Source organism: Otolemur garnettii, unplaced genomic scaffold (assembly GCF_000181295.1).
Source record: "Otolemur garnettii isolate 467f Iridium unplaced genomic scaffold, OtoGar3 scaffold00058, whole genome shotgun sequence".
NCBI lineage: Eukaryota > Metazoa > Chordata > Mammalia > Primates > Galagidae > Otolemur > Otolemur garnettii.
This window is the reverse complement of record NW_003852453.1, coordinates 2,508,785-2,532,327: the sequence shown is the minus strand read 5'-3', so window position 1 is coordinate 2,532,327 and position 23,543 is coordinate 2,508,785. Positions and strand designations below refer to the sequence as shown.

At 53.6% G+C, this 23,543-nt stretch overlaps 1 protein-coding gene across 2 annotated transcripts in view; it reads left to right on the top strand.

Moving 5' to 3' along the window:
• The window catches only part of ZNF423 (zinc finger protein 423), a 266,220-nt gene extending 247,062 nt beyond the window's left edge, over positions 1-19,158 (top strand). For both annotated transcript variants that reach the window (XM_012806818.2, XM_003792532.2), the window contains one exon: positions 18,471-19,158. In XM_012806818.2, the coding sequence (XP_012662272.1) occupies positions 18,471-18,500 (30 nt within the window). In that variant the 3' untranslated portion in view covers positions 18,501-19,158. The remainder of the gene's footprint in view (positions 1-18,470) is intronic.
• Positions 19,159-23,543: the final 4,385 nt, after the last annotated feature.

Sequence of the window (23,543 nt, the reverse complement as noted above, 5' to 3'; positions counted from 1 at the left end):
CCCCATGTGTCACCCTTATCGTTTGAGCTCCTAGAAGGGAGAAAAGAGAACAGAAGCAGGGAAAGGGGGAGATGGGAGAGGCTACGGAGTGCAGGCTTGGGGAGCCCCTCTTAAAATTCCTGGTCCTTATAAGATGGGTAACTGAAGAGCTGGCTTATTTGCCTCTTTGTGCTGCTGCTGTCAGATCCAGCCAGATAATTATAACTAATAATAATTAAAAATTAAAAGTGCTTTAGGCACACGCTTAGCATTGGACTCTAGCTGCGCTTTCTGTGAGTTGCAGCGTCTCCCTCTTTTTTGGTTTAAAGATGGCCCAGTCCTTGCCACCTCTGCCTGGAGAGCAGGGTCTGGCTGTCCCTGGCCTGAAGATGGGAGTTGCCCCCTGGCTGCGGTCCTGGGGAGCGAGAATCTGTTCTCGCACACTGTGTGCGGAACTAACACTGGAGTCCGTGGGAGCCCAGGGAGGGCTGAGGACCTGATGGAGGGCTGCTGCCCCCACCCCCAAGGGGCCCCTCCCTAGTCTTTCTTTCTTTTTTCTTTCTTTTTTTTTTTTGAGACAGAGCCTCACATTGTACTCCTCAGTAGAGTGCTGTGGCGTCATAGCTCACAGCAACCTCAAACTCCTGGGCTCAAGTGATCTTCTTGCCTCAGCCTCCTGAGTAGCTGGGCCTACAGGTGCCCACCACAATGCCCCGCTAGTTTTTCTGCTTTCAGTAGAGATGGGGTCTTGTTCTTGCTCAGGCTGGTCTTGAACTCCTGACCTCAAGCAATCCACCCGCTTTGCCCTCCCAGGGAGCTGGGATTACAGGTGCCCAGCCCTTTATTTCCTACCATAGACGTTGTACCCCCCTGGGCTCAGTTTCCTTATTTGTTGGAGGGGCTGAGACCTGCTGTCAGGTTGCTGTGATGGTCAAGTACCTACAATGTGTGGATTGCTGGGTGACAGCGGCACATGTCCAGCAGGGTTACTTTGTGTGTCCTGCCTCCCCCGTCAGGGCAGGGCACCACAGCTAGAATTCTGTTCAGTGTGATGCCATGGTGTGGCAAGGTCGTGCCCAGACTGTGCAGCCACAGCCTGGCTTCAGATCCCACCCCTGCCACCAAGCAGCTCTGTGACCAGAAGGCAAGTCACCAGCCTTCTCTAAGCCTCAGGACCCTGGGGATAATGGCAGTCCCTTCTGTGTCAGGTACAGGGGGTGGGGGCTGTGGTGGTGGTACCTGCACAGCCCCAGATCTGGCGAGAGTCCGAGTATGGTGAGTCAGGCATTGTCCCCACCACGGTCTGGACACCTGGGGCTCTTGGCTCCCGAGACACGTTCCCTTGTCGTGCAGATGTGCCCAGTACAGCCCACAGCATTTACTGAGTGCCTACTATATACCAGATGTGTGTGGGCCCTGGGGACACCCAGAAGCCTAGACGGAGTCACAGGGAGAGCAGTGAGCTCAGGACAGGCAGCACTCGGTCTGCTTGTGGGATTCGTTAATGACGCAGTACAGGGCTGCATCCCGTCACAGCACCCACCCACCACACGCTAATGTGACGGAGCTGGGGCAGCCAGGAGAGCCCTGCAGCTGGGCCCCCACATGGCAGGACCTGAGCCGCGCCCTTGGCCCCTGTGAGTTACTGTGTTTCTGGGCACGGTCAGCCTCTGTCTCTGACCCGTGGTTGTTCCATGTTGAGTGGGACAAGACCTTTTCTGCCTGCACTAGACTGCGTCCTCATCACCAGTGTCACCCCCGTGATCATCACCGCTGCCACACTCGGGGCAGCCGTATCTCCTGAAGGTCTATCTCTGGCTATTTGAGGTTTGCATCTGGAGAAGACTGAGGGGTGGACATTAATGGTCCTTGTCCCCAGGCCCAGGACATTTGCCTGAGCCCTGCCCAAAAGTAGTAAAAATGAGAGCAGTAAGAATGGGCACCCTGATAGCAATCCCTTCACACAGAGGTCCTCTCAGGGCCTTGCACGTGACTGTGATCCTTGTCACAGACGGGTATTGGGGTAGAGCTAGGAGCCAGCCAGTCTGACGTGAGCATCTGTGTTCACAGCCTCTGGGTGAGGCAGTGGGGTTGAAGACGGCTCTCACAGCCTGTGGGAGCCAAGGGCAGGTCTTTGGGTGCTGGACTGGGCAGGTAGGCCTCACCTCCTAGCAAGGGAAGATCTCAGAGGCTGCCGTGGAGGCTGCTTAGCTCCTGGGGCAGGACACTGTCTCTGCTGTGGGCAGCTCTGGGCACACTGTGGCTGCCCTGTGGTCACCACAGATGAGCAGTGAGGAGCAGGCAGCCACGGAGTGGTGGTAAGGCAGAAGCCTATGCCCAGCTGCACTCAGATGCCCTCCCAGGGCCTGGGGGTCAGCTTGCCTGAGCGATGAAGTGTGCAGAGGCCCGGGTGGAGACAGAGGGCAAGCCCACCCCCAAGGCCCAGCTCCGGGCAGAGATGGCACTTGGAATCAGCCTCGGGCTGCCCGTCTGCCCATTGGAGCCCGTTGTTCGTGCCCTAGGGCAGGGGGCCGACCAACTTTAGAGGGGCACCATGCCATAGTGACAGATGGGCACGGGGGAGCTGCCAGGAGCTGCCAGGAGCCTCAAGCCTGCGGCCATTGTGTGTGCCGTGAGCCCAGCCCCTCGCCGATGCAGTCTCAGCTGGGACCAAATGCCTTCAGTTTCTTAGTAACAATCACAATACTAATAACAGTGGGCACACGTTGGTTCAGCGCCCACAGAGGTTTGCAGTGGACAAAGCCCTGCCTGGCTGTGACTTAGACAAAGAGGCAGCCTGTGGTACTAGGAAGACACGGGCTTCGGGGGCCGGGGGGTGTGACTCTCAGAGTTGCATCTTGCTAACAGTAGGACCTTGGGCGCGAGCCTCTCCTCTCTGCCACTCACCATCCTCACTGGATGGAGGGCCACCCCCTCCTCTCTTGGAGGGTTAGCGTAGGGACACAACATAACGTTTGTGAGTCACTGAGCACTGTGCCTGGTGCTGAGGTGGCAGCATTAGGGGTGGAGCTGGCGGGGTTGATGTCAGTGTTACTGCCCCACTTTGAGAGATGGGAGAATCAGACTGAGAGAGGCCAAGCCACTCATTTGATGCCTCTCACACCGCTGATCAGTGACAGAGCTGAGCCTGCAGCCCTGCTGGTGAGAGGCAAGGAACAGTAACAGCAGGCATTAAGGAAGCCTTTGGTGTTGACCTTCCTATTTTATCCTCAGGGCAGACCTGTGGGGCCAGTGCTGTCATTGTTCCCATTTCACAGATGGGGAGATGGAGGCACAAGCAGGCAGTGGCAGAGATGGGATGCAAATCAGGCAGCCCAGCTGTGCCTGCAGCCGTTGCCCCAGTAGCTCAGGCAGGCTGTTCCGAGTTGTTGACAGCTGTCCCTGGATACAGCGGTCTGTCTTCCCAACTTGCTGAGAGTGGATCTGCCTGGCCCCAGCCAGGATGCTGGGTCTGGCATGGCTGGGCGGTCTTGGCCCCCATCAACAAGAGACCAGGCTCCTTTCCTGGTGGAAGCCTCGATTGCTCCCTTTGGTCAAGCAGGAACAATTACTAATGACATTTAGAAGGAAATTAATGATGAGAAATGCAAGTTGGCATTTCAGGATCACCGGTCAATAGCAGAGGCAAGGGGCTGGGGGTCCAGCATGGAGAGAAGAGGAGGAGGTGGCAGAAAATTAATTTTGCTGTGTCAATAACGAACGTATGTCTGTTTGCCCTGCCTCTGACGTCTGGACAAAATCAAACATGAAGGGCTGGAGCATGTCCAGGGCTGCAGTGAGATGCTCTGTGTGGCTGTAGTTTGGGGTGAGGGAAGGTGACAGTTTTAGTTTGGTGTCCCCTTTAGCTACATAAGGGGACAGCAAGAGGGAAGGAGATTCCAGTCTTAGCACTGGGCCATTTGCACACAAATCCACATGCCACCTCTTACCAGCTGGCTGACTTAGCAAGCTGCTTTGCCTATCTGAGCCTTGGTTCCCTCATCAGCAAAAACGGGCGATGGGGAGAAGTGAAGATGGTATATGAGGAGCAGGCAGCCCAGATTCTGGTACCTGGTAGGAGTTCCGTGTGTGGTACCTGTTGTTGTATTTCATCAATGTGTTTTAAGATAGGGAACTTTCTTTGTTACAACAGCTCCTAAGTTGGAGTTCCTCATTTGAGTGTTATAGTTTAATTGGCTTTTTTTTTTTCATTGCGATTCATTCAAATACCTGAGGGTCTTAGAATATATAAATAGGCGGCTGGCCGGCAGATGGGGAAGGGCGAGGAGGAAGCAGGATGCTGGCATTGTCTGGGGTAGCGGTGGGTTACCAGTGGGATGAGGGAGCTTGCCAACCTTGTCCCTCCCTTCAGGAGCATCCAGAATAATCTTACCCCGTCTCCCCTCACATGGAGGAGAGGGGACACACACGAGGAAGGGCCACATCACTGCAACACTGAGTATTTTTATAGAGTAGAGTGTGAGAATGCACAATCTGGGGATTGTGGAACCTTTAAATGGGTGTCCGTATTTCAAAGCAGGGAGATTTCCTATAATTATGATGGCTAATATTTATCCAGTGCTTATTAAGTGCCATATATTGTTCTCAGCACTTTTGTGCATCAAAACATTCAATCTTCACAATGTCCCTAGTATTAAGAAAAGAAAGCTGAGGCAGGGAGAGGCTGGCTAACTCCCTGAGCCCACCAGCCCCAGAGTCTGTTCTCTTTCCCGCCAAATGGCTGGACTTCTTCGTTTTTCTAGTAATCAGACTGGGGAGCCACTAGACCACGGTCCTATGTGGCAACAACCCTTTGGACACAAGGTTGTGCGTGCTCCTGGTTCAACACAACCTTTACCTGGTTCATCGCCCACCTGGACTCTGAGTTTGTCAAAACACCTCACAGTTTGAAAATATATATCATTGGTGCCTCAACAGCCTGGGGCCACTAGAAGTCCACTCTACTGTCACCATTTTGCACATCTGAAAACTGAGCCCTGGGCCCTCGGTGTTAACACAGGAGGCTGAAGGGGAGAAGTGGGCCCCCAGTGGGAGTGGGAGTGTGTTCTGTCCATCTGGGTTTGAGTGTTTGAACTGGGGAGGCAGGCGGGGCTCCCTGCTCCTCTGTTCAAGGAGTACTTCCCCTGCTAAAACTAGATTTGGGTGCACAGTCTAGGTGGCAGCATCCCCGACCCAAGGGACCGTCTCTGTCCCCTATCCTTGCTCCAGAAACTGCCACATCAAAAATAGGATCGTCTCTGTCTTTGAGTTGACAGTCGTGGCAATACCTTGTGGTTAGTATTAGTTATGACAACATTAAATGTCTATTTAGCATTTATTGCGTTGTAAAACCTTTTATTTATGTTATCTCACTTGAAGCTCATAGCAAAGCTATGAGGAAGATATTATTAGTCCCACTTTTCAGGTGAGTAAATGGGCACTTAGAAAAATGAAGTGACTTGCCTGGTGCCATAATGACAGTCAGTGACCAAGGCAAGATTTGAACTCCAAAGCCCACTGACTTCTCACCAACCCATTTACTTACTCATTCATGGATTCCTCTTCCGGCCACCATTCTTCCATCTATCCATCCATCAGTCCATCCATCATTGACTTGTTTATCTACCCAGCTGACTATCCACTCACCAGTCCATCCACCTGTCCACCCATCAATCAATCAGTCCATCCATCATGCTCTCCTTCATCCACCCACCCATCTATCCTCTCCCCAATTGATCCACCATCCATTCATCCATCTGTTATCTACCTGACCTGTTCTTCCACCCACCCATCTATCCACTCACCAATCCATCCACCTATCCACCCATGAATCAATCCATCCATCATGCTCTCCTTCATCCACCCACCCATCTATCCTCTCCCCAATTGATCCACCATCCATTCATTCATCTATCATCTACCTGACCTGTTCTTCCACTCACCCATCTATTCACTCACCAATCTACCTACCTATCCATTCATCTATCCATCATCTACCATTCACCCACCCACCCATTTATTCACCTACCAATCCATCTATCCGTCCACTCATCCATCCATTAATCCATCCATCATCTACTCATTCACCCATCATCCATCCATCCATCCATCCATCTACTCATCATCTACCATCCGTCTCTCCAGCAGGCTACCTGTGGTTTCATCATCATCCATAGTATTAAGAATGAAGTATGTGTCAGGAACTACACAGCTCTTATGATGCCTTCCTCATATCCTCTTAATTCCACACTTAACTGTTCCCCATCCCTTTCCCCACTTGAAAGCTCCTCATTTACCTCCACACAACACACACATACCCCTCTGCTGAGTTGACTGGGACAGACTGAGGGTAGAGAGGACTCTTGGTTTGCCTCCTGGAAACCAGAGTTCTTCCTGGGGATGGCACAGAGCAGATGCATCTGGTCATGGTGGGACAGGTGTCTGGGCAGTGGCAATGTGCCCACGCTTTGGTTGGAGGCTGAGTATGTACAAGAGGGCCGACAAGGCATTTGGGGCTGTACCGCAGTGCTCTTTAGCCCCACCCGTGGGACCAACGTCTACGGAGCAGGCAGCCCATGGAGACCTGCCTTTCTGGGTGACAGGATCCCCTTCTGCCCTTTGATTTGTGCCGGGCTGGACGTCCTCTCTAGGCTGGCAAGAGTGTCCGCCTACATGTTTCACAAGAACCGCCGTGATCATAAAATGTAATCTGTCTCAGCTGCAGTGTTGATCACTGGTGCATGCATACAATTCATCACAGCAAATTAGGTCCATCTTCAGAACTTCTGGCCCTGCAGCCTGGGGGCCTGTCAGCAAGGGGGGCTGGCTATGTGGGCTCTGGAAGCCATTCTGGGGGGAGAAGGCAGTGCTTGCTGAGGAGGACCGCCTTTGGACAATCTGCCAGAATAGGCCTTTATCTGAAAGGGCTAATTTTCCAGAAATTTTAAGGATTCAAGAAAGTTTTCTTTTTTTAATAAAAATTTGGAAGAGAGTAGAAATGGATATGATCAAAGTTTCAATGTATCACTGACAAATCCTAAAAGCACTGAGTTAGTTCGGGGACCTGAACATGTGTGTTCTGTACACTTAGTGGCCGTGTGACCTAGATCCTCCAGTACAGTCCTGATTTCAGAGACTCCGTCCCAGCTACTGGCTCTCTGTCCTGATTTTCATTTGTGGGACAGGATAACTCGATGTGGAGCTCAGTTTTCTCATCACATTTTGGTGAGTAAATATTTAAAGTGGTAAAGACCTACAAAGGGTTAGGGGAAATCAAGGGGGAAAAATGCCCTCCCGCATTAGTTTTTTCTAACATGGCGAAATATTTAACGCGCGGATGTGTTCTGCATCCTGTATGCTCGCCCTCCCGCCTGCACTGCTGGGGAGACCACGGACACTGCCCTCAGGCATTGTTCCAGAACTCTCTTGGCCCTTGTGCAGTGTGTACCAGGCCCCTGTACACAGGGATAGAGTCCCCACCCAGTCCCATGGGTCTCCTGAGGCCTGGCCCTGGGAGCTGTGCTGTTGACCGTAGTGGTCAGCTCTGGCATCTCAGAGGAAGCCTCCTGCATCATAAGCGTGGAGGTCTTGCGGCCAGTGCCCACTGGAAGCTGAAGCTCCCTCTCACCCACTGAGGACTACACAGGCTGTTGTGATCTATGTGACTTCTAACCCCTGCACCCAGGATCAGAGGCGTGAGGGTGGCAGCCCAGGAGCACACCTGAGTGCCACAACTCTTAGTACAGGATTCGTCCCCCCCACCTGTCCTGCTTACCCCCCCGGATCCTGCCCTAACTGTGATTATACTCTGTATATTACACCTAAAATAAAATGTGCCATCTTAACCACTTTTAAGTGCATGGGTTGGTGGCATCAGGTCCGTCACTTGTGCAGATCGTCAGCACCGTCCGTCTTGAGAATGGTCCCCTTCCCCAGCAGAAACTCGATTCTCATTAAACACTCCCGTTTCCCTCCCTGCAGCCCCTGCTTTCACTGTCTGTCTCCAGGAATTCGACTATTCCAGGGACCTCATAGGAGAGGAATCATGCAATTTTGGTCCTGTGATTGGCCTGTTCCACCCAGCATAATGTCCCCAAAGGATCCCTCTCACTTTTAAGAAAAAAGTATAACGCCCCCGCCCCCGCCCCCGCCCCGGGCAGGGCAAGGGCATGGCAGAGGGGAGGGGAGGGGAGGGAGGGCAGGGGAGGGCTGTGTTGCTCCCTCTTCTCTCCCTGACCCTGGCATTGGGGGCTTGGCTTTGCCACAGTAGCTTGTTCTTTGCCACAGTAGGCTGTTCTTTGCAAAGTTATCAATGGAGTTTTTACTACATTCGGGCTCTGAGCCTACACGAGGGGTTCAGTGGAGACCCAAGAAACCAGATCCTTGTCACAGAGAGCTCAGGACGTAGTGAGGTGCAGTTGACCTGACCATGATGGGTTAAATAGCCAGGTCACTGCAAGCCGAAACCTGTGCTGGGGGAAATCTCTGCAGGTGCACAGGGACACTATGAGGGTGGCCACAGATCAGGCAGTAGCAAGGCCATGCCAAGAGGATAGCCTCAGGTGAGGAGCAGCCCTGGGAAGTCTGGGTGTGGGGAGCATTCCCAGAGTGGGAGTGGCTGCTGGAGGTGGGGTGGGAAAGCACTGGGCGGGTTTGAGGAGCTGGCAGAGGGTGGTGCAGGTGTGGTCGCCAGAGATTGCGGGTTGTTGGGCCACGGCCAGAACTCTGGCTTCATCGTGGGTGTGGTGGAGACCCTCTGGGGAGTTTAAGCAGATCCTTCTGTATCCCTCCCCCAGAGATACCTGGACTGTGCTTCTCACGGGCACTGCTTTCCCAACTTCCCTTTACTGGGAAGTGCCCGGGCAGGAAGGGCTGTTGGAGGGATCCAGCCGTGGTGGGAGAGTTTAGCCACACAGGGTGGGGTCAGATGCCATAGCAGTGACCAGTCCCTGCTCCACTTTGCAACATGTTGCCAGGACTGTGTGTTGGGGGTGGGTGTGTGGGATTGGGTGTCCAGGAGCGTGCCCGAGTATGTGAAGGTGGTTGTGCGTGGGAAGAGGAGCCCTCCCACCATGCTGCCTTCCTGAGCAGCTGGGGGCTGTCCTCACAATGCCATTTCTCCAGCTGGATGGGGGGACTCTCAAGTCCTTTGAAAGCAAGGAGTGTGTGAGGGGAAAACTAGGGTACAACTGTTGCATGAGGTCATGTGGCAAACTGGTGCTGACCTCTGCAGATGGTTCAGGGACAGCCCTGTGGCAGCCATGGGCACCTGTGGACTCTCTAGTCCTTGATGTCCCAGGCTTGTGCCCCTGGTACACCCAGAAACATTCAGCAGCAGGGCAGGACGTGCCCACAGGGCAGCAGAGGCCAGGATGTGCATGCGGGCGGTTCTGGCATCAACAGACTTTATTTTCTACTCTCTGCCCTACTCTTCAGATTGTAACTCTGCCACCTCCCTCCTCCCATCCCCTCAGATCAGGTCTCTTGGTGACACCCAGCCATCTGCTGCCCAGTGGCACTGCTCCCCACCTTCCCTGGAAGATGTCTGGGGCATCTTGAGGCCCTCACAAGCCCCAGGACCTCAACCTGGTAGCTTGTGGGCCAGATTCGACCTGTAGATGGGTTTTGATTAACCTGCAATGTGCTTTAAATATCAAGACAGTTTCTATTTTAAAAAATGCAGATTTCCAATTTCCCTGGAAGGCCTGGTGACAGGGGGCCTACATTTCCAGGTGGCAACCATTGTCTGGCTCTGACAGGTGCCACCCCTTTTAGACGAAATTGCTGCCTTCCTGCCCTGCACCTGGCGGGGCTGTGCCTGCTCACAGCCTGAACCCCACAGTGCTCCAGGCCTCTGTCCTCATCCACAGCTCCCTGCGGGCACATGGCCTCCCAGATTCATCTGCTCTTCCCCATCACGGCAGCATTCCCTGGGAGCATGGAGCCCCCGCCATGGGCTGCTTCAGTGTTCCGGGGTGTCCACTGTGCATAATTTGCTTTGACCCCCACTAAAAGGAACAAATGTATTTTCCCCCTCACCTAGGGACACCTTTTTTGGTGGAGTTCCGTCACTCCGCCTCAGGCTGTTCTAGGCTTTGCTATAGGTATGGTCTCTCGGCTTCGTAGGCCTGTTGCATTAGGCTGGAGTCCCGTCTTTCAGGGTCTGGCTCAGGCTCTTTGAGGGTGAGGGGCCTATGCCATTATTCCTATTTGAAATAAACTGTCTCCTGGGGGCCTGATTCCAGGCAGGCTGGTGTGGGTGGAGTGGTTGTCACGGTGGCCGGCCGTGACAAGGTTGACAAGACCAGAGCAGTGTCCTACCCAGGAGAATTGAGGGTGCCAGCAGTGATATGCCTGGGGACCACAAGTTCATTTTGATCCTTGGTGCTGAGTCCTGAGTTTACTCAGGGTACCTTGTCTCCAAGGGGGCTTAGCCACTGGTGCCCATGACCCCTGTTTAGAGAAACAGCAGCAGCAGCAGCACAGGACAGAGTAGCTCAGGCCTTGGATCAGGTGTGGACTGTTACCAAGGAGGGCAGATCCATAAGCAGCAACGGAAATGTTTCATCTTCCTTTGCTTCTGACACCAGCCATAGAACTCATTTTTCCTTGTGCGGGGGCTGTCTGAAGTCTCACCACTCCTGGGCAACTCCGCTCACGAGCCGTCTCCGATCTGCATGCTGCAGCCCAGCTCCCCGGGGTTGCTGTCCCTGGGGGCAGGTATTATTAGTCCCCTTGTTTTGTTGGGTGACTCTGAGTGGGAGCCTGTTTATAGGCTGGGCTCCTAATAGAAGGTTTTGGTTCCCTCCTAATAATCTATTCTCTGGTGGGTTTTATTTCCAAAGCACAACAGCACAGAACCTGCCCCCTTGGGAGTTTATTGGGCTTCCCCTCCACCACACACACACACACACACACAGAAACACACACACACACACAACATTTTCGCCCATGTTTTCACGCAAAGGAAGGTGTTTCTTGCTCATGGAATTGACTGTTGACCGGGCTACCTGCTTTGGTCTTTTGTATCCTGGGTGCTGCTGGCAAGAGAGGTTCAGAGAGGGAGGGGGACCCTCTCTGCCCTGCCCGGGCTCCGTAGAGCATCCGGGAGAACAGGGAACCTGGTCCAGGCAGCCCCTTGGAAGGAGCCTCTAACAGAAGGAGTCTTAGTCACAGGCCACTTAGATATGATTCTCCCTTGAATGTCCCCCAGGTGACTCTCCCATCCGGAAGCTGCTTTTGCTCTTGGTTCTATAAGAAGGGAGCAACCCCCCTGCCCCCCACTCAAACCCACTCAACTTCCTTGCTCCTGGAAGTTGGAATCTCTCTCTAGGCCAGACATTTCGGATGAATCAAGCTCTCACCCGAAACGCCTCCCTGCCTGAGCAGTGCGACGCTCACTTCCCGCTGATCTGGAGTGGCAGACGACAGGCTGTCTCACTGTCTGGGAGCCACAGAGCCACGGACAGGGAAGCCTCATGCAAGTCCCCGCACATGGAGGTGCTCTCCTCCTCATAGGACATTTCAGGGCTGTGTCCCAGGCTGGGATGTCACCAGCTTCATTGTGATGCCCAGGATGGGGATCACTTCCACGTAGGCAAACCTTGTCAGCAAATGGAGTGCTGCTGTGTAAATGGGGTGATGCTGGCCTGCTGCGTAGGGGGCACGGGGACGTGGGGTGCAGCCCATCACAGCCTGGGCCCAGGGGCAGTGGCCGTGTCACCCAGCAGGCATTTAGAGGGAACCTTGGCCATCACTCACTCCTAATTTTAATGACGTGCATTAGCTAAATTGTGTTCTGAGCATCCATTCAGCGCTGTTTATGGCGTGCTCTCGAGTACGCTTACCGTTTGTCAGAAGTGCAAACTAGCGAACATACGAGCCTTTAAGACAGGCCATCTGTTCGTCTTAGACCCTTGGACGATTGTCAAACACTTCTAAAAATAAGTGCTCACAAGCAGAGAGGGGCTGCCCAGGTGATCCACAGCAGATCAGGGCGGCGGAGGCTGCCTGCGCCTGTGCCCTCCCCAGAGGGACAGATGCAGAGGGTGTGCGGGGCGGGGGGTAAGGCGGTGTGGGGGCTGGAGGAGGGAGCAGAGGGCAGTGCAGGCAGGAAGGCCCCTTTGGGCTGGAGGAGTGAGCTTCTCCCTGTCTTGACTCTCGTGTAACTCCACAGCTCAAATACCTTCAATGGCTCCCCATGGCCCAGATTTAAGGGCAAGCTGCCTCGTCTGGCATCAAGGAGCCTCATCAATAAGGCCCCCGCCTTCCTTTCCAGGCTCGTCTCCATGGCACAAGCCCCGCGCCTCTGCCAAGCTGAATTATTCACTGTTCCCCCAACATATGCTGCACTTTTCACATTGCACAGGCAGAGCGGTGCCGCGGCGGAGAGTGGGCTCTGCAGGCGGCTGCCAGGGTGCACACCTAGCACTGCCCTTACCAGCCGCAGGACCTGAACCTCTCTGAGCCTCAGTCTTCTCATCTGTAAAATAGGGATGATAATAGTATTTAACTCACGGGGGTGTCGTGAGGGTTAATAGGTTCACATAAGTGGAGTGTTGAGTAGTATTCATGCTGCCATCTTGGGGGTTCATTCTCCCTGGACAGCCATCTCTTCCTGCATGTACCCTCCCACCCCAGTGCAAATCCCGACTCCAGCTGTCCTGGAAGGGCGGCTAGAAGACCAACTTCTTTCTGCACCGTCTCCGAATCGGACGTCCCCTTTCCACCCTTTATGTTAAATCTACCCTGGAAGCTTGTGGGAGGCCAGGCTGTGCCTCACTGGCACCCACTGCACAGAGCTGGTACCTTGCTTGCTAAGTGAGCAAACAGCATTGCCCTACTGCACCCCACTTACTCGGACACAGCCGCAGTTTCCCCTGGGAAAAGATTCTCTCCATGGCCAAAGGCAGGTTCTGAGACTTGGTCCTTATCCTGGGAGAGAGTTTGTCACACAGATAGCTGTGTGAGACCCACTGTGGCTGGAGCCTACCGGGGGTGGCCCAGTGGTGGGCAGTGTGGAGAAGGGGAATTGGCCACAGCCTGTCTCCCATCTGGAAACCAGAGCTGGTGTTATTTGGGGAAGGTGAAGGCTGGCTGGCTCTGCAAGTGGGGCTGGGAGAGCTGGCTGGGGTGTCCTGGGTGTCTGGGAAAGCAGGAGAGGTGGAGTGTTCTGGGTGGGTGATCTTGTACTCTCATATGCCATAGGGAATGGGGCCCTGCCCAGGGCTTGGCTTCCAGGGCTGAGTCCTTCTCTCATGCCTCTGTAGGGTTTTCAGGGTCTGAGTCTGGCTGTGTCTGCTCTCACTGTGGAGCCGTCAGCCTCTGTGTGTGCAGTGCCCAGCTTAGGGCATAAGAGGCAGGGACTCGGAATGTCTGTGGAAGAAATGAATGGGTGGTTGAGTGCACACCTCCTGCATCCCACATTGCACCTCCCTGAGGCTCCCCTCTTCACCAAATATACTATTCTGTTCCCAAAGGTGGGCAGTGGAAACAGATTTGTGGGTTCAGAGGTTCTAGCCAGGGGGGTGTGGGTAGGGGTGATGAGGGTGGATTCTTCATCTGGCTGCCCTGGGGCAGGACCATCCAAGGTGGGCCATCCCAGGAGCATTTCTGAGACCTCACCAGCACTTGGGACACACGGGGGAAGAGGTCCGTTAAAACTCTACCAGGTCCCCACTGTACACCCCAACTATGTTTGGTCCCAGAGTCCCAGGAGGGAGACAACAATGCCTTTGTCAAGAACAGCAGACTGGTCAGGAGCCTGTCACATACCCCAGGGACTGTGTTATTTAACCACCTCCAAAACCCAGAGGTCAGATAGCTTGCTCCAGGCCACGTAGCTAGTACATGGTAAAGCCAGATTCAAACCCAGGACTTGAGCTTACTGCCTGCCTTGTGGTCACCCTGGGCAGCAGCTGGAAGAATGGGGTACTTGCCAAGGGCCAGGTGAGGTGCTAGGACTTGACAGACATTCTGTGATCAGAGTAAGTGGAATACAGGAGGCACCTAATAACGCCCTAGAGTGGCCTACAGTGCAGAGAAACCCTCTCCGGCCCTGCCCGCACATCCCAGGATGTGCGCAGAGCTCTCTGTGCTCCACATTGCTGAGCAGCCGGCACGTTTGAGCACCTCTGGTCTCTCCTACTTGGCTGTGTGGCAGTCGGTATCAAAGGAAGACCATGCACCAGGCCAAGGGACTGGGTGAAGCCAAGAGCGTGAGAAACAGTCACAGGCTACAGACCAGGAAGGGGTGCAGGTGCTCATGGGGCACCGAGGTGGGCTGGGGCAGGGCTCCATCCTGGCACTGGTGACACCAGACGCCGACCGGACCAGAACTCCACTGGCCTGGTCAAGTGTGTGTCAATGCTTTGAGGGCAGTCCAGGCACCAGGCTCCAGAGTCCTAGCCCTGCTCCCTCTGTGCCCAAAACATTACCCTGAATTGGTTCGGGATCAGTATCATCTTGCTGTGAAGTTCTTAGTGACAGGCATAATGGCCACCACTCATCGGGATGGGATTCCGTAAGAATGAATGAATGAGGGAACAGAATGTAAATGAATGCTGGCTTCCTTTCCCTCTGGGGGCCAGGGGTGTGACGGGGGACCAGTTCCTGAGTGCTCTGATGACAACTTCTGCAGGGAGCAGGGAGGGCTCCTTGTGTGGATCTCACAGGGACCCCAGCTAGGCTTGCCCCTGGGGCTGGCAGCAGGCAGATTTCTGTGCCAGCAACCAGGCCACCCCCTCACCCGTCACTAATTTGCGTCCCCCGGGCAGAGGCTCCTGAAACAGGCTGTACCAGAAACCTCCATCTGAGAGCGTGCTCGAACCCTGCCAGTGGATGGATCAAGGCCGCAAACCATTGTTTTATCTTTCTCACCTGCTCCTCTGCCCCACACCTGTGTCTTCCTGGCAGGCAGCACAGCCTGAGTGGATGCCAGACACCCCCCCACCTGGCACATTTCAGGCCTTCCCTGCCCCCCACCCCCAGCCTTTATGGTGCTGAGAAGTGTTCATCTGTGGGGTTGGTTGTGTCTTTAAAAAACGATTTTCTTCCTTCTCTGAAGGGGCTAAATATAGCACAGGCATAAACAGAGAACTAGACATTAAGGCAGAATGCCCTTGTGAGAGCCATGGCGGGTGGAAGGAACTCTAGGAACGCCTGACGACCTTCCTAGTCCCTCCAGCCATAGCACCTAGCCATGGGGGAAGGAGCCGTGGACCCTTTTAGGTTATTGGACCTTGGCTGGTTGCGGTGGCTCACCAGCGCGGCTTAAGACACAGGTGTTGGGTGATTGGTGAGTCCTGGCGACGGGGGTCCCCACCACTCCCTCTGCCCTTGGCGAGACTGCCCTTGGCTCATGAAGGAGCTGATGCCCTCCTCGGCCAAGCACCTGGGCTACCCACATCTCCCCCCAACCCACACATATGGGGTGGTCTGACCCCAGCTGAGCGACCATCTGCACCGTTAATCCCACAAACATTTGGGTGTTCTGTGTGTCTCTCCCCTCACATCAGGCCCCTGGAGGATTGGGCCCAGCTGGAGTCTCCCCGTGCTCCCCCTGGCCTGACCCAGAGCATACAGCAGGTACTTAATAATACAGAATAACAGCGTTGAGTGAGGTCTGGTGCCTGCTCCCCTTGGGACGTCAATTTTTAACATTTCCATCTGCTGTGACATCCTGGGCTTTTGTTCCTGTAACAATAATTCAGGGAAAGAAGTTTTATCTTTCTGTCTCAGAACTTTCTAGAAGGAAGTCCTTTCTTCAGTCTAACCTAAGAACAACCAGCTACAGCTCCTTAGGTGAGAAGGCATCACTGCTGCTCTTTACTGAGAAGTGGCATTTTTTCTTGTGTTTTCCTAGCCTGCAGTCCTAAGTATAGGTTCCTGCCTCAGGATTTCTCTGCTAACAGCCCCAGAGTGAGCCAGCACGGACCCTGTGTCCCACAAAGACCCTGTCACATCTCCTTTCCCTGTGTTGGTAGTGGGTCATCCTCAAGGATCTTGTGGAGGTCAAACATCATCTCTGGTTTTCTGCAGCCTTGCAGCAAAGTCCACAGGTGTGGGCACTCAGGGCCTCCACTGTCCAAGCCCACAGGCCCGCCAGCCTCCGTGTCACCTCTGTGCTGGCATCCCACATTGCTGCCTGCATCTGCTGTGCTGTTCCAGCCTCCACACCTTGGCCTGTGGTGTTTGACACACGGAATGCCCTCTCCCCTGTCCACACAGCCATATCTTACCTATTATTTCTCCTTCTGTTGAGTCCTTCACACGTACTGTCTGAGTGTCTACTTTGTGTGGGGCCCTAGGAAGCATCATTTGGAAACAGGAAAAAAGCTGTCTGCATCTAATGTCCCTCCTCTTCCTCGTACAAATACAGAAGGGCCTGGCCATGCCCAGACAGCAGGGGCATGTGACTGGCCTTTGGCAGGGTCAGGGAATGAGACCTGTGAAAGCTGTGCCTACCAGGTCACTGCCGGGCCATCAGAAGCCCAGGGGTCTGTCGGGACAGTATGCCCACTCCGGTTTGGCTGCTGTGGGGCCAAGAAAAGATGCCATGCTACCCTGCATGCAGCCCAGCAGAGGACGCTGGGTGTGTGGGAGGTGAGCTGGAGGAGCCGCAGGGAAAGAGCCATGTGCCCAGAGGACAGTGGAGCAGCTTGGCTGAGAGGGCAGAGGGTGGTGAGGAGGCAGGCACTGAGTCAGCAAGGCTTGGCACTGGAAGCAGGACGGCTGTGTAGAGTGGGTTCAGCTCCCCCCAAGGACTGACTGTGTCCCTGCCTTGGCACGGGGAGGGATGCCTGGCTGGAGGGTGCCAGTCCCATGGACACTGCCTGAGTTCCATCTGTGGCCTCAGACAACCTGCCTCATGGGTCTGGGTCTGTGACACCCCTGACCGAGGTGCTGGGCTAAGCTGGCAGAGTCGGGGTTTATGTCTGACGTGGAGGGCAGATGATCCAAGGACCAGGGCCCACCAGATGCAGGGCCCTGGCTCTCTTGATGCCAGTTGGCCGGGTTCAGCCTTTGGAGTTGTGAGGCTGGGTGACCTTGGGCTAGCAATTTAGCCTCCCTGAACCTCAATATTTTCACCTTATAAGGCGGCTGTGATGATTGAAAGAGCCATCCCTGTGGGGACAACAGAGAGTACACATGCCTGCCAAGGCTTGGTCATGGGCCTTGGCAGAGGACAGCAGTGGCTGCTACTCTGTCCTGGGGGTGTCGGTGGCATATGCTCCCTTGAGGTTGGGGCACTGGGGGCTGCCTCTCCTTGATGGTGAGATTGCTGGAGGTGTTGGTGACATCACCACGGAGGCCGCAGCCACTGCAGTGGGAAGGGGCTGCCACCCGGCCCTGTTCCTGGGAGCAGGCGTGGCCCCATCTCACCCTGGGCACGGTGCGGTCGCCCTTGCGGCTAGGCCGGGAGCCCGGAAGAGACGCAGCACCTCGTCTGACCCCTGGCGGTCAGTGGCAGAGCTGCAGGCCTCGGTTCATGCAAAAGAAATCACTCGGGGAGACGGCGGTCCTGTGCCACCCCAAATTGGGTCCTTCTGCCTCTGCTGGACTTCGCCTCCTTTTTCCAGGTGTCGTGAGGTAGAGCACCACCTGAGGCTCTGATGAAATTGGTCTGAATGTAGAACATAAACCACTGAAAAGAAACAAAAAGACTTGGACTTTCAGACACCAAATGCCACCGCCAGCCCCAGGCTGCTGGCTCCTGTGAGATGGATCCACACTGCTGTCCCTCTCTGGCGGGCAGGAGGGAGGAAGTGCCAGGGGCTGTGGTGAGAGGGAGGCCTCTGGCCCCAGGGTTCCACCCGGGCTCTGGTTTCCTGGGTAGATCTGGCCAAACGGCACCAAGTCCCCCTTTCTGGCAGGAGCACTGTCACGTGACCGAACGGGAGGCTCCCAGAGCCCCAGGGCAGAGGCTCCTCCCAGTGCCCTTCCAGCCGGGTGACTGGTCTCCTGCCGTGGCCGCAGGCATCTGGCCACCCAGGGCCCCGGCACGTCTGTGCCTGATCAGGTGTTTCTTGGCTGGAGTGCTGCTCGGCGCATCTGGCGTCTCCCTCTGCTAGGCTCCAGCAGCTACGGGGAGGACCGGGAGGGGCTGTGGGGCAGCCAGTGCGGTCAGAGGCAGAGCGAGAAAGGGAGATGGGGAGCTGAGCAGGGATGGTCCGAGTTCCTGCCCCCTCCCCTGCATTTCCCCTTTCCCTCCACCTAGCTGGTCCCCGTGGTTAAGACTTGAATGGTCTCAAAAACAAAAACACAGCATTCGGGGAGTCCAGGTTGGCAGCCACAGGAACTGAGCCCGGAGCCCCACATCAACGTGGCGTCTTGGCAGCTGCGTCCCTGGAGCACTTTTTCCTTGTTGCATTTTGTTTTGTAATAATCGCGACGCTTTTCTGCGGCTCTCGGCATCGACGCCCCGAGTGGGAGAGACGGGCATGCTCCCCATTCTTCTGCCCTCATGCGTGTCTCCTTTCTTGCCTCTGCAGAACCACACGATGAGCCAGCACGCACAGTGAGGGACCGCTCGACAGGACACCTCTCCGCAGAAGGCTTGCCGGAGACGCCGTGGGGAGGGCCATTTGAACATTACATCCAATCAAAGTGTCATTTGCAACCCAGATGTAAAACTCTAATGATTTGGCCATGAGGCGCTGCTATTATAAGCAGCTGGAAATGAATATTAATGGCAGAGATTAAAAGTATTCCATGCTCAGTATTTTTTATTGTCCTGCTACAGCTAGTATGCTTTTAGGGTTTCCGCCACAGACTACATTTCTAGAGTTAGAGAAACCTGCTTTTTAAGGCTACTGCCCTTTGTTCCTTCATGTATTATATTGATAGTTTTTAAAAAAGAATTAGTGTGATTTTTTCCCCCTTTGTTTCTTTTTTCTTTTTCTTTCTTGTTTTTCTTTCCCCCCCTTCGGTTAACTACTTTTTAATTGCAATTCTAGGTAATTGTGCATCGTGATGTGATTGCTTGGCTATTGTCTGAATATTTCCTTTTAATTTTTTAATTAAAGACTAATGCTTTGATTGGATTTGCCAGTTCACCGGACAGTGATTAAAACTATGTAATGAATATAATCGGTTTCAGTGCAACTGGATGGTCTGCTTTTAAATGTGACTTAATCTGACTGCAGTAACTAGTACAGTTCAATAAAGGGAATCCATGCGATTAGCACCCGGCTGCCTGGTTCTCTCCTTCCCAGCCCAGGGCCATGAGGGGAGCTGTCACCTCTTTTGAGGGGAGTTCCTGGGTGAGTTCTGGTGGACTCCCACGTGCCTGTGGGGACTTGCACTCGACTGACCCCGCTTCGCTCAGGAAAGAAGTGTAGTAACCTAATGCACGCAGACGGGATGAGCTGGCAGTGGTCACAGAACTCAAAGTAGAAGAGCAGTTCATGAGAAAATATCTTAATCTCCTCATTTGTGAATGAGGAAACTGAGGCCCGAGGGTAAGGGCAGCTTTGCCCAGGCCTCGCAGCAGGTTGGGGACTCATGCTTATTTGTGACCTGTCCCTGTTTTTCCTCTCCGGGATGACTCTCTCTTGTGCTGGATGCAGGCGGGCAAGTGCCTGGTCCTTACCATGGCAGGACTCCAGGTGGGACTTGGGTTTCTTTGTGGCCAAGATATGGAGAGGTAGCAGGGGCCGGTGGCAGCTCCCCAGCACTGTGAGATCCAGGCCTGGGGATGGCAGAGGGATCCAGGCAGGAGTAGCAGGTCCCCAGTCACAGAGATCAGCCAGTCACGTGAGCACTGCAATTGGTAGGTCAGGCCGAGGACTAGAGTGAAGCAGGCCAGTGCTCAGGGTACAAAGTTTCAGGAGCCACTTGCTCTAGGACCTACCTGCACCTGCAAGCCCAGAGAATGGGTGTCTCTTTGCACTGTGCACACTAGATCCCTCACCTGTCACCTACTCCTAGCCTGCCCAGCAGCCTTAGTCTCTGGCTCTCCTCCTGTCTCCTCCCAACCTCCACCATACCGATGCTGGGCTGACTTGCCAATCAGAGGCCAGAGCCTGCACGGGGAAGCCCTTCCTTGCTAACTTTTCACAAGGGGCAAGGAAATTGGTTATTACCCTCTGCAGAGCGGAAATGAAACAGGCAGACAGATTGCACCTAATTATAATGTAATACTAAGTCACGGGTGTGGAATTTGGAGCAATTATCCCCATCATCTTCTAGAAGGCTCCCGTACCAAGGGGCTTCTGGTGACCTGTAAGAGTCACCCTTTCTGCCACCTCATGTCACGTTCTCATATGGGTGGGGCTTTTCAAAAGGCGTTTCACACCTAGGAATCACAGAGCAGCCCCTGCCTGCATTGGGCTCTGGCCTCCTGAAAGCTGAGGGTGGTGAGCTCCCAATTTTCAGCTCCCTGGAGGTTGGCTGTTATAGTGGAAGATCTCAGCATAGGCATCAATGTTCCCCCCAAAGTTGCACAGCTGTGGGCTGGGACAGGGTTAGGCTGCCACATGTCTGCGGCCAGGCCTGCCTCCCAGATAGCACTGAGACTGTCCTGAGGCCAGCTGCCTTTCCATCTCGGGGCCTTCTCCAGCTCCATATTTATCCTGAACCCCATGGAGCCCAGGTGAGCCCTCAGTAAGTACCAATAGAAGATTTGATTTGACGGTTGGTGGTGTAGGGCTAAATTAGTCACTGCCCCCATTAAAAATACAGCGGGGGGTTTAAGAGCTTTCACGCCGTGTGGGAATCAGCAGCGAAGCTGGCTGATGCCTTGGGTAAGGAGAGAGGCAGCCTAGGGGACCACGATGTAATGAGGTTTATGGCAGTGACAAGGCAGCCAGGGAACCCCACGATGCCCCCTCGCCCTGGCCCATTGTTCTCCAGCCAGCTCTGCCCTGCTGCTTCAGCTGAGAGGCCCTCCTGCCTGCATGTGGGGTGGGGCTGGCAGGGGGCACCGAGGCTTGCTGGGATTGGCGTTCTTTCCCATCAGGCAGTACTGGGTAGGGGGAGTAGTGTGGGGTTATAAACCTGTGCCTCAGGGACTCCTCTACCCCCTTCCAGGGGAACCATCTGGAGCCAGGATGAACCACTTTGCCTTTCAGCTACAAGGGGCTTCAGAGGGTCCCTGGGATGCTTACAGGAAGTGACGCCTGTCCAAGGGCTGTGTGCAGAGAAAGAGAGCCATGGTCACTGATGAGGAAGCCAAGCCCCCTGTAGGAGGACACCTCTTACAGCCTGAGGGGCGTGAGGGCTCAGCTACTAATCCTCTGGATTTGGCATTGGTGAGTGGGTAAGATGACTGGCAGCCTGAGGTTCGCGGTTGCTGTGTCTAAATGTAGAAATTGTTAACTTCCAGTGGCTCTGGGTGACACAATTGAGTCAAGGCTAGGAAAGGGACCAGGGCCCATGGGCTACAGGTCCCCGTCATTGAGTACCTGCCCTGAGCTTCCAGAAGCAGGTAGGAAAGCTTTTAGTCTCAGTGGAGAAGCTGCCATGGGGAGACTCTTATGTTCCCCAGCCACAGAGAATGCGCCTTCAAAACTCACAGTTGTTTAATATTTAACTCACAGTCTGTTTTTATTCCCTCCTAATATGCATGTTCCTAGGGATGGGACCTACATCTACACACACGTAAACAGGGCCAGAACTTCAATACTCTTGTTCATGTGCTCATCTATCCAGCAGGTCTCTATCTACTGAGCTGCCCCCGGGGCCAGGCCCTGCTCAAGGCCCAGGGGATAAAGAAGTGAGCAGGTGAATGTGGCCCCTGTCATCAGGGAGCTCGCAGTCACAGAGCAGCCATCTAAAGCAAGCCAATGAATACACAGCAACATGGTCTCAAGTGTGATGATGGGAAAGCCAGAGATTCTGATTAGTAGGGACCAGGCCTTGCTAAGGAAGCACCTTGAGACTCTCAGAACGAAAGTAGCTAGACAGTCAAAGGGCAGCAGGAAGAGGACAAAGCAAATGCAAAATCCCTCCATTGAAAATGAGCTGGAAGTATCCTTAGAGCAGCGGTTCTCAACCTTCCTAATGCCACGGCCCTTTAATACAGTTCCTGTGGGTCCCGACAGGGAGCACCGCTGCCTTAGAGGATGCTACAGGTTTCAATTGCAGGTATTTTAAAATAATCCCAGAGAAGTTCAAACTCTTGTTCATGGTCACACTATTCAGGATAGAACTGGGACTATGACTTGAGTATCCTTGAGTCTTCCAGTCTTGGGTGTCTGCCTCCATTATTATTTTTATTATAACAAAAATAATGATAGAAATAATGAATAAAAGGACATTGTACTGTACAGGAAAAGCTGCAGGTCCTTCTTTTCCTTAATAAAGTAACCAATGCTTAGCTGACCACATGTTACCTTGGAGAGAGGAAGGGGAAGATCATCTATCCTATCCTGCCTAGAAGTTAGGGCTAAGATTAAACAAGTGAGGCAGCACTGGATCCTGTCTTTATTTAAAATTGTGCTATTTTGTTTATCACGATTTTTTTGCATTAATGTTGATTTTTTAAAAACTTTACTCTGGGGGCGGGTTTTTTGTTTGTTTATTTATTTGTTTGGTTTTCTTGGCAGTTGCCTAAATTTTGTGCCCAAAGCAAATGCCTCACTCATCTCACCCCAGTCTTGGCTTAGTTCATCTTTCCGGTAACCTACTCTGACCCTGCAGTTGGGAAAATGCTCTGATAATCAGAACTGATAATACACGGTGCATAAGTCTATCACTGTGTATGGACAGGACCTACATTTACACCTCTTGGTCTCATTGTGGTCCAGTAACAAAAGGACTCAGATTCTTAATGGCTTAACACAACGAAGATTTATTTCTTCCCCATATTACATGGCCATCGTGAATGTCCAGAGGGCTTGCACCACCCAAATGTCATCAGCAACCAGATAGAGGGAAAGAGACTCTTAGACGGCCTCACGCTAACAATTTATTGTTCTTTTGGGGGACACAAAGCACTTCAACTCACAACATACTGCACAGCAACTGTCACGTGTCCCAACTGGACCAGGGGCCAGGATGTGCAGGCCTGTCACATGCCTGCAAGAAGCAGGAGGTTTGGCCCATTGCACTGATAACCACTCCCACTGTCTCCACCCCTCCCTCCCACCTGTCTCTTATCTTTGAGGGCAGAGCTTCGCTCTTAGTAGGTATCAGTACATCTAGCAACTGATAGGATCTGGAGCAAGTAAATACTTACTGGATTAGTGCAGAAACTGAGTATGAAGGTGAAGAAATGAATGACCATTTAAAAGGCCGAGGGAGAGAGAAACATGTATGTGAAGATACCTCATAGCCTAAAATCTGTGGTTTATGACAGAAATGGATTCAAACCTTAGCTCTAACATTTATTAGCTGGGTGACCTCAAGCAAGGCCCTTAACTTCTCCGAGTCTCAGTGTTTTCACTGGCAAAATGGGAAGAATAAAACTCAGGCTTACTTCACAAAGTTGTGAAGCTGAAATGACTTTTGGTTAACACTACCTGAGCATGCATTGTGTGCCTGGCGTCATTCTAAGCGTCTGGGGCTAACTCTCCTAATCCACGCCACAACAGCATCACGTGGGTGGTGGTAACTCTCCTAAT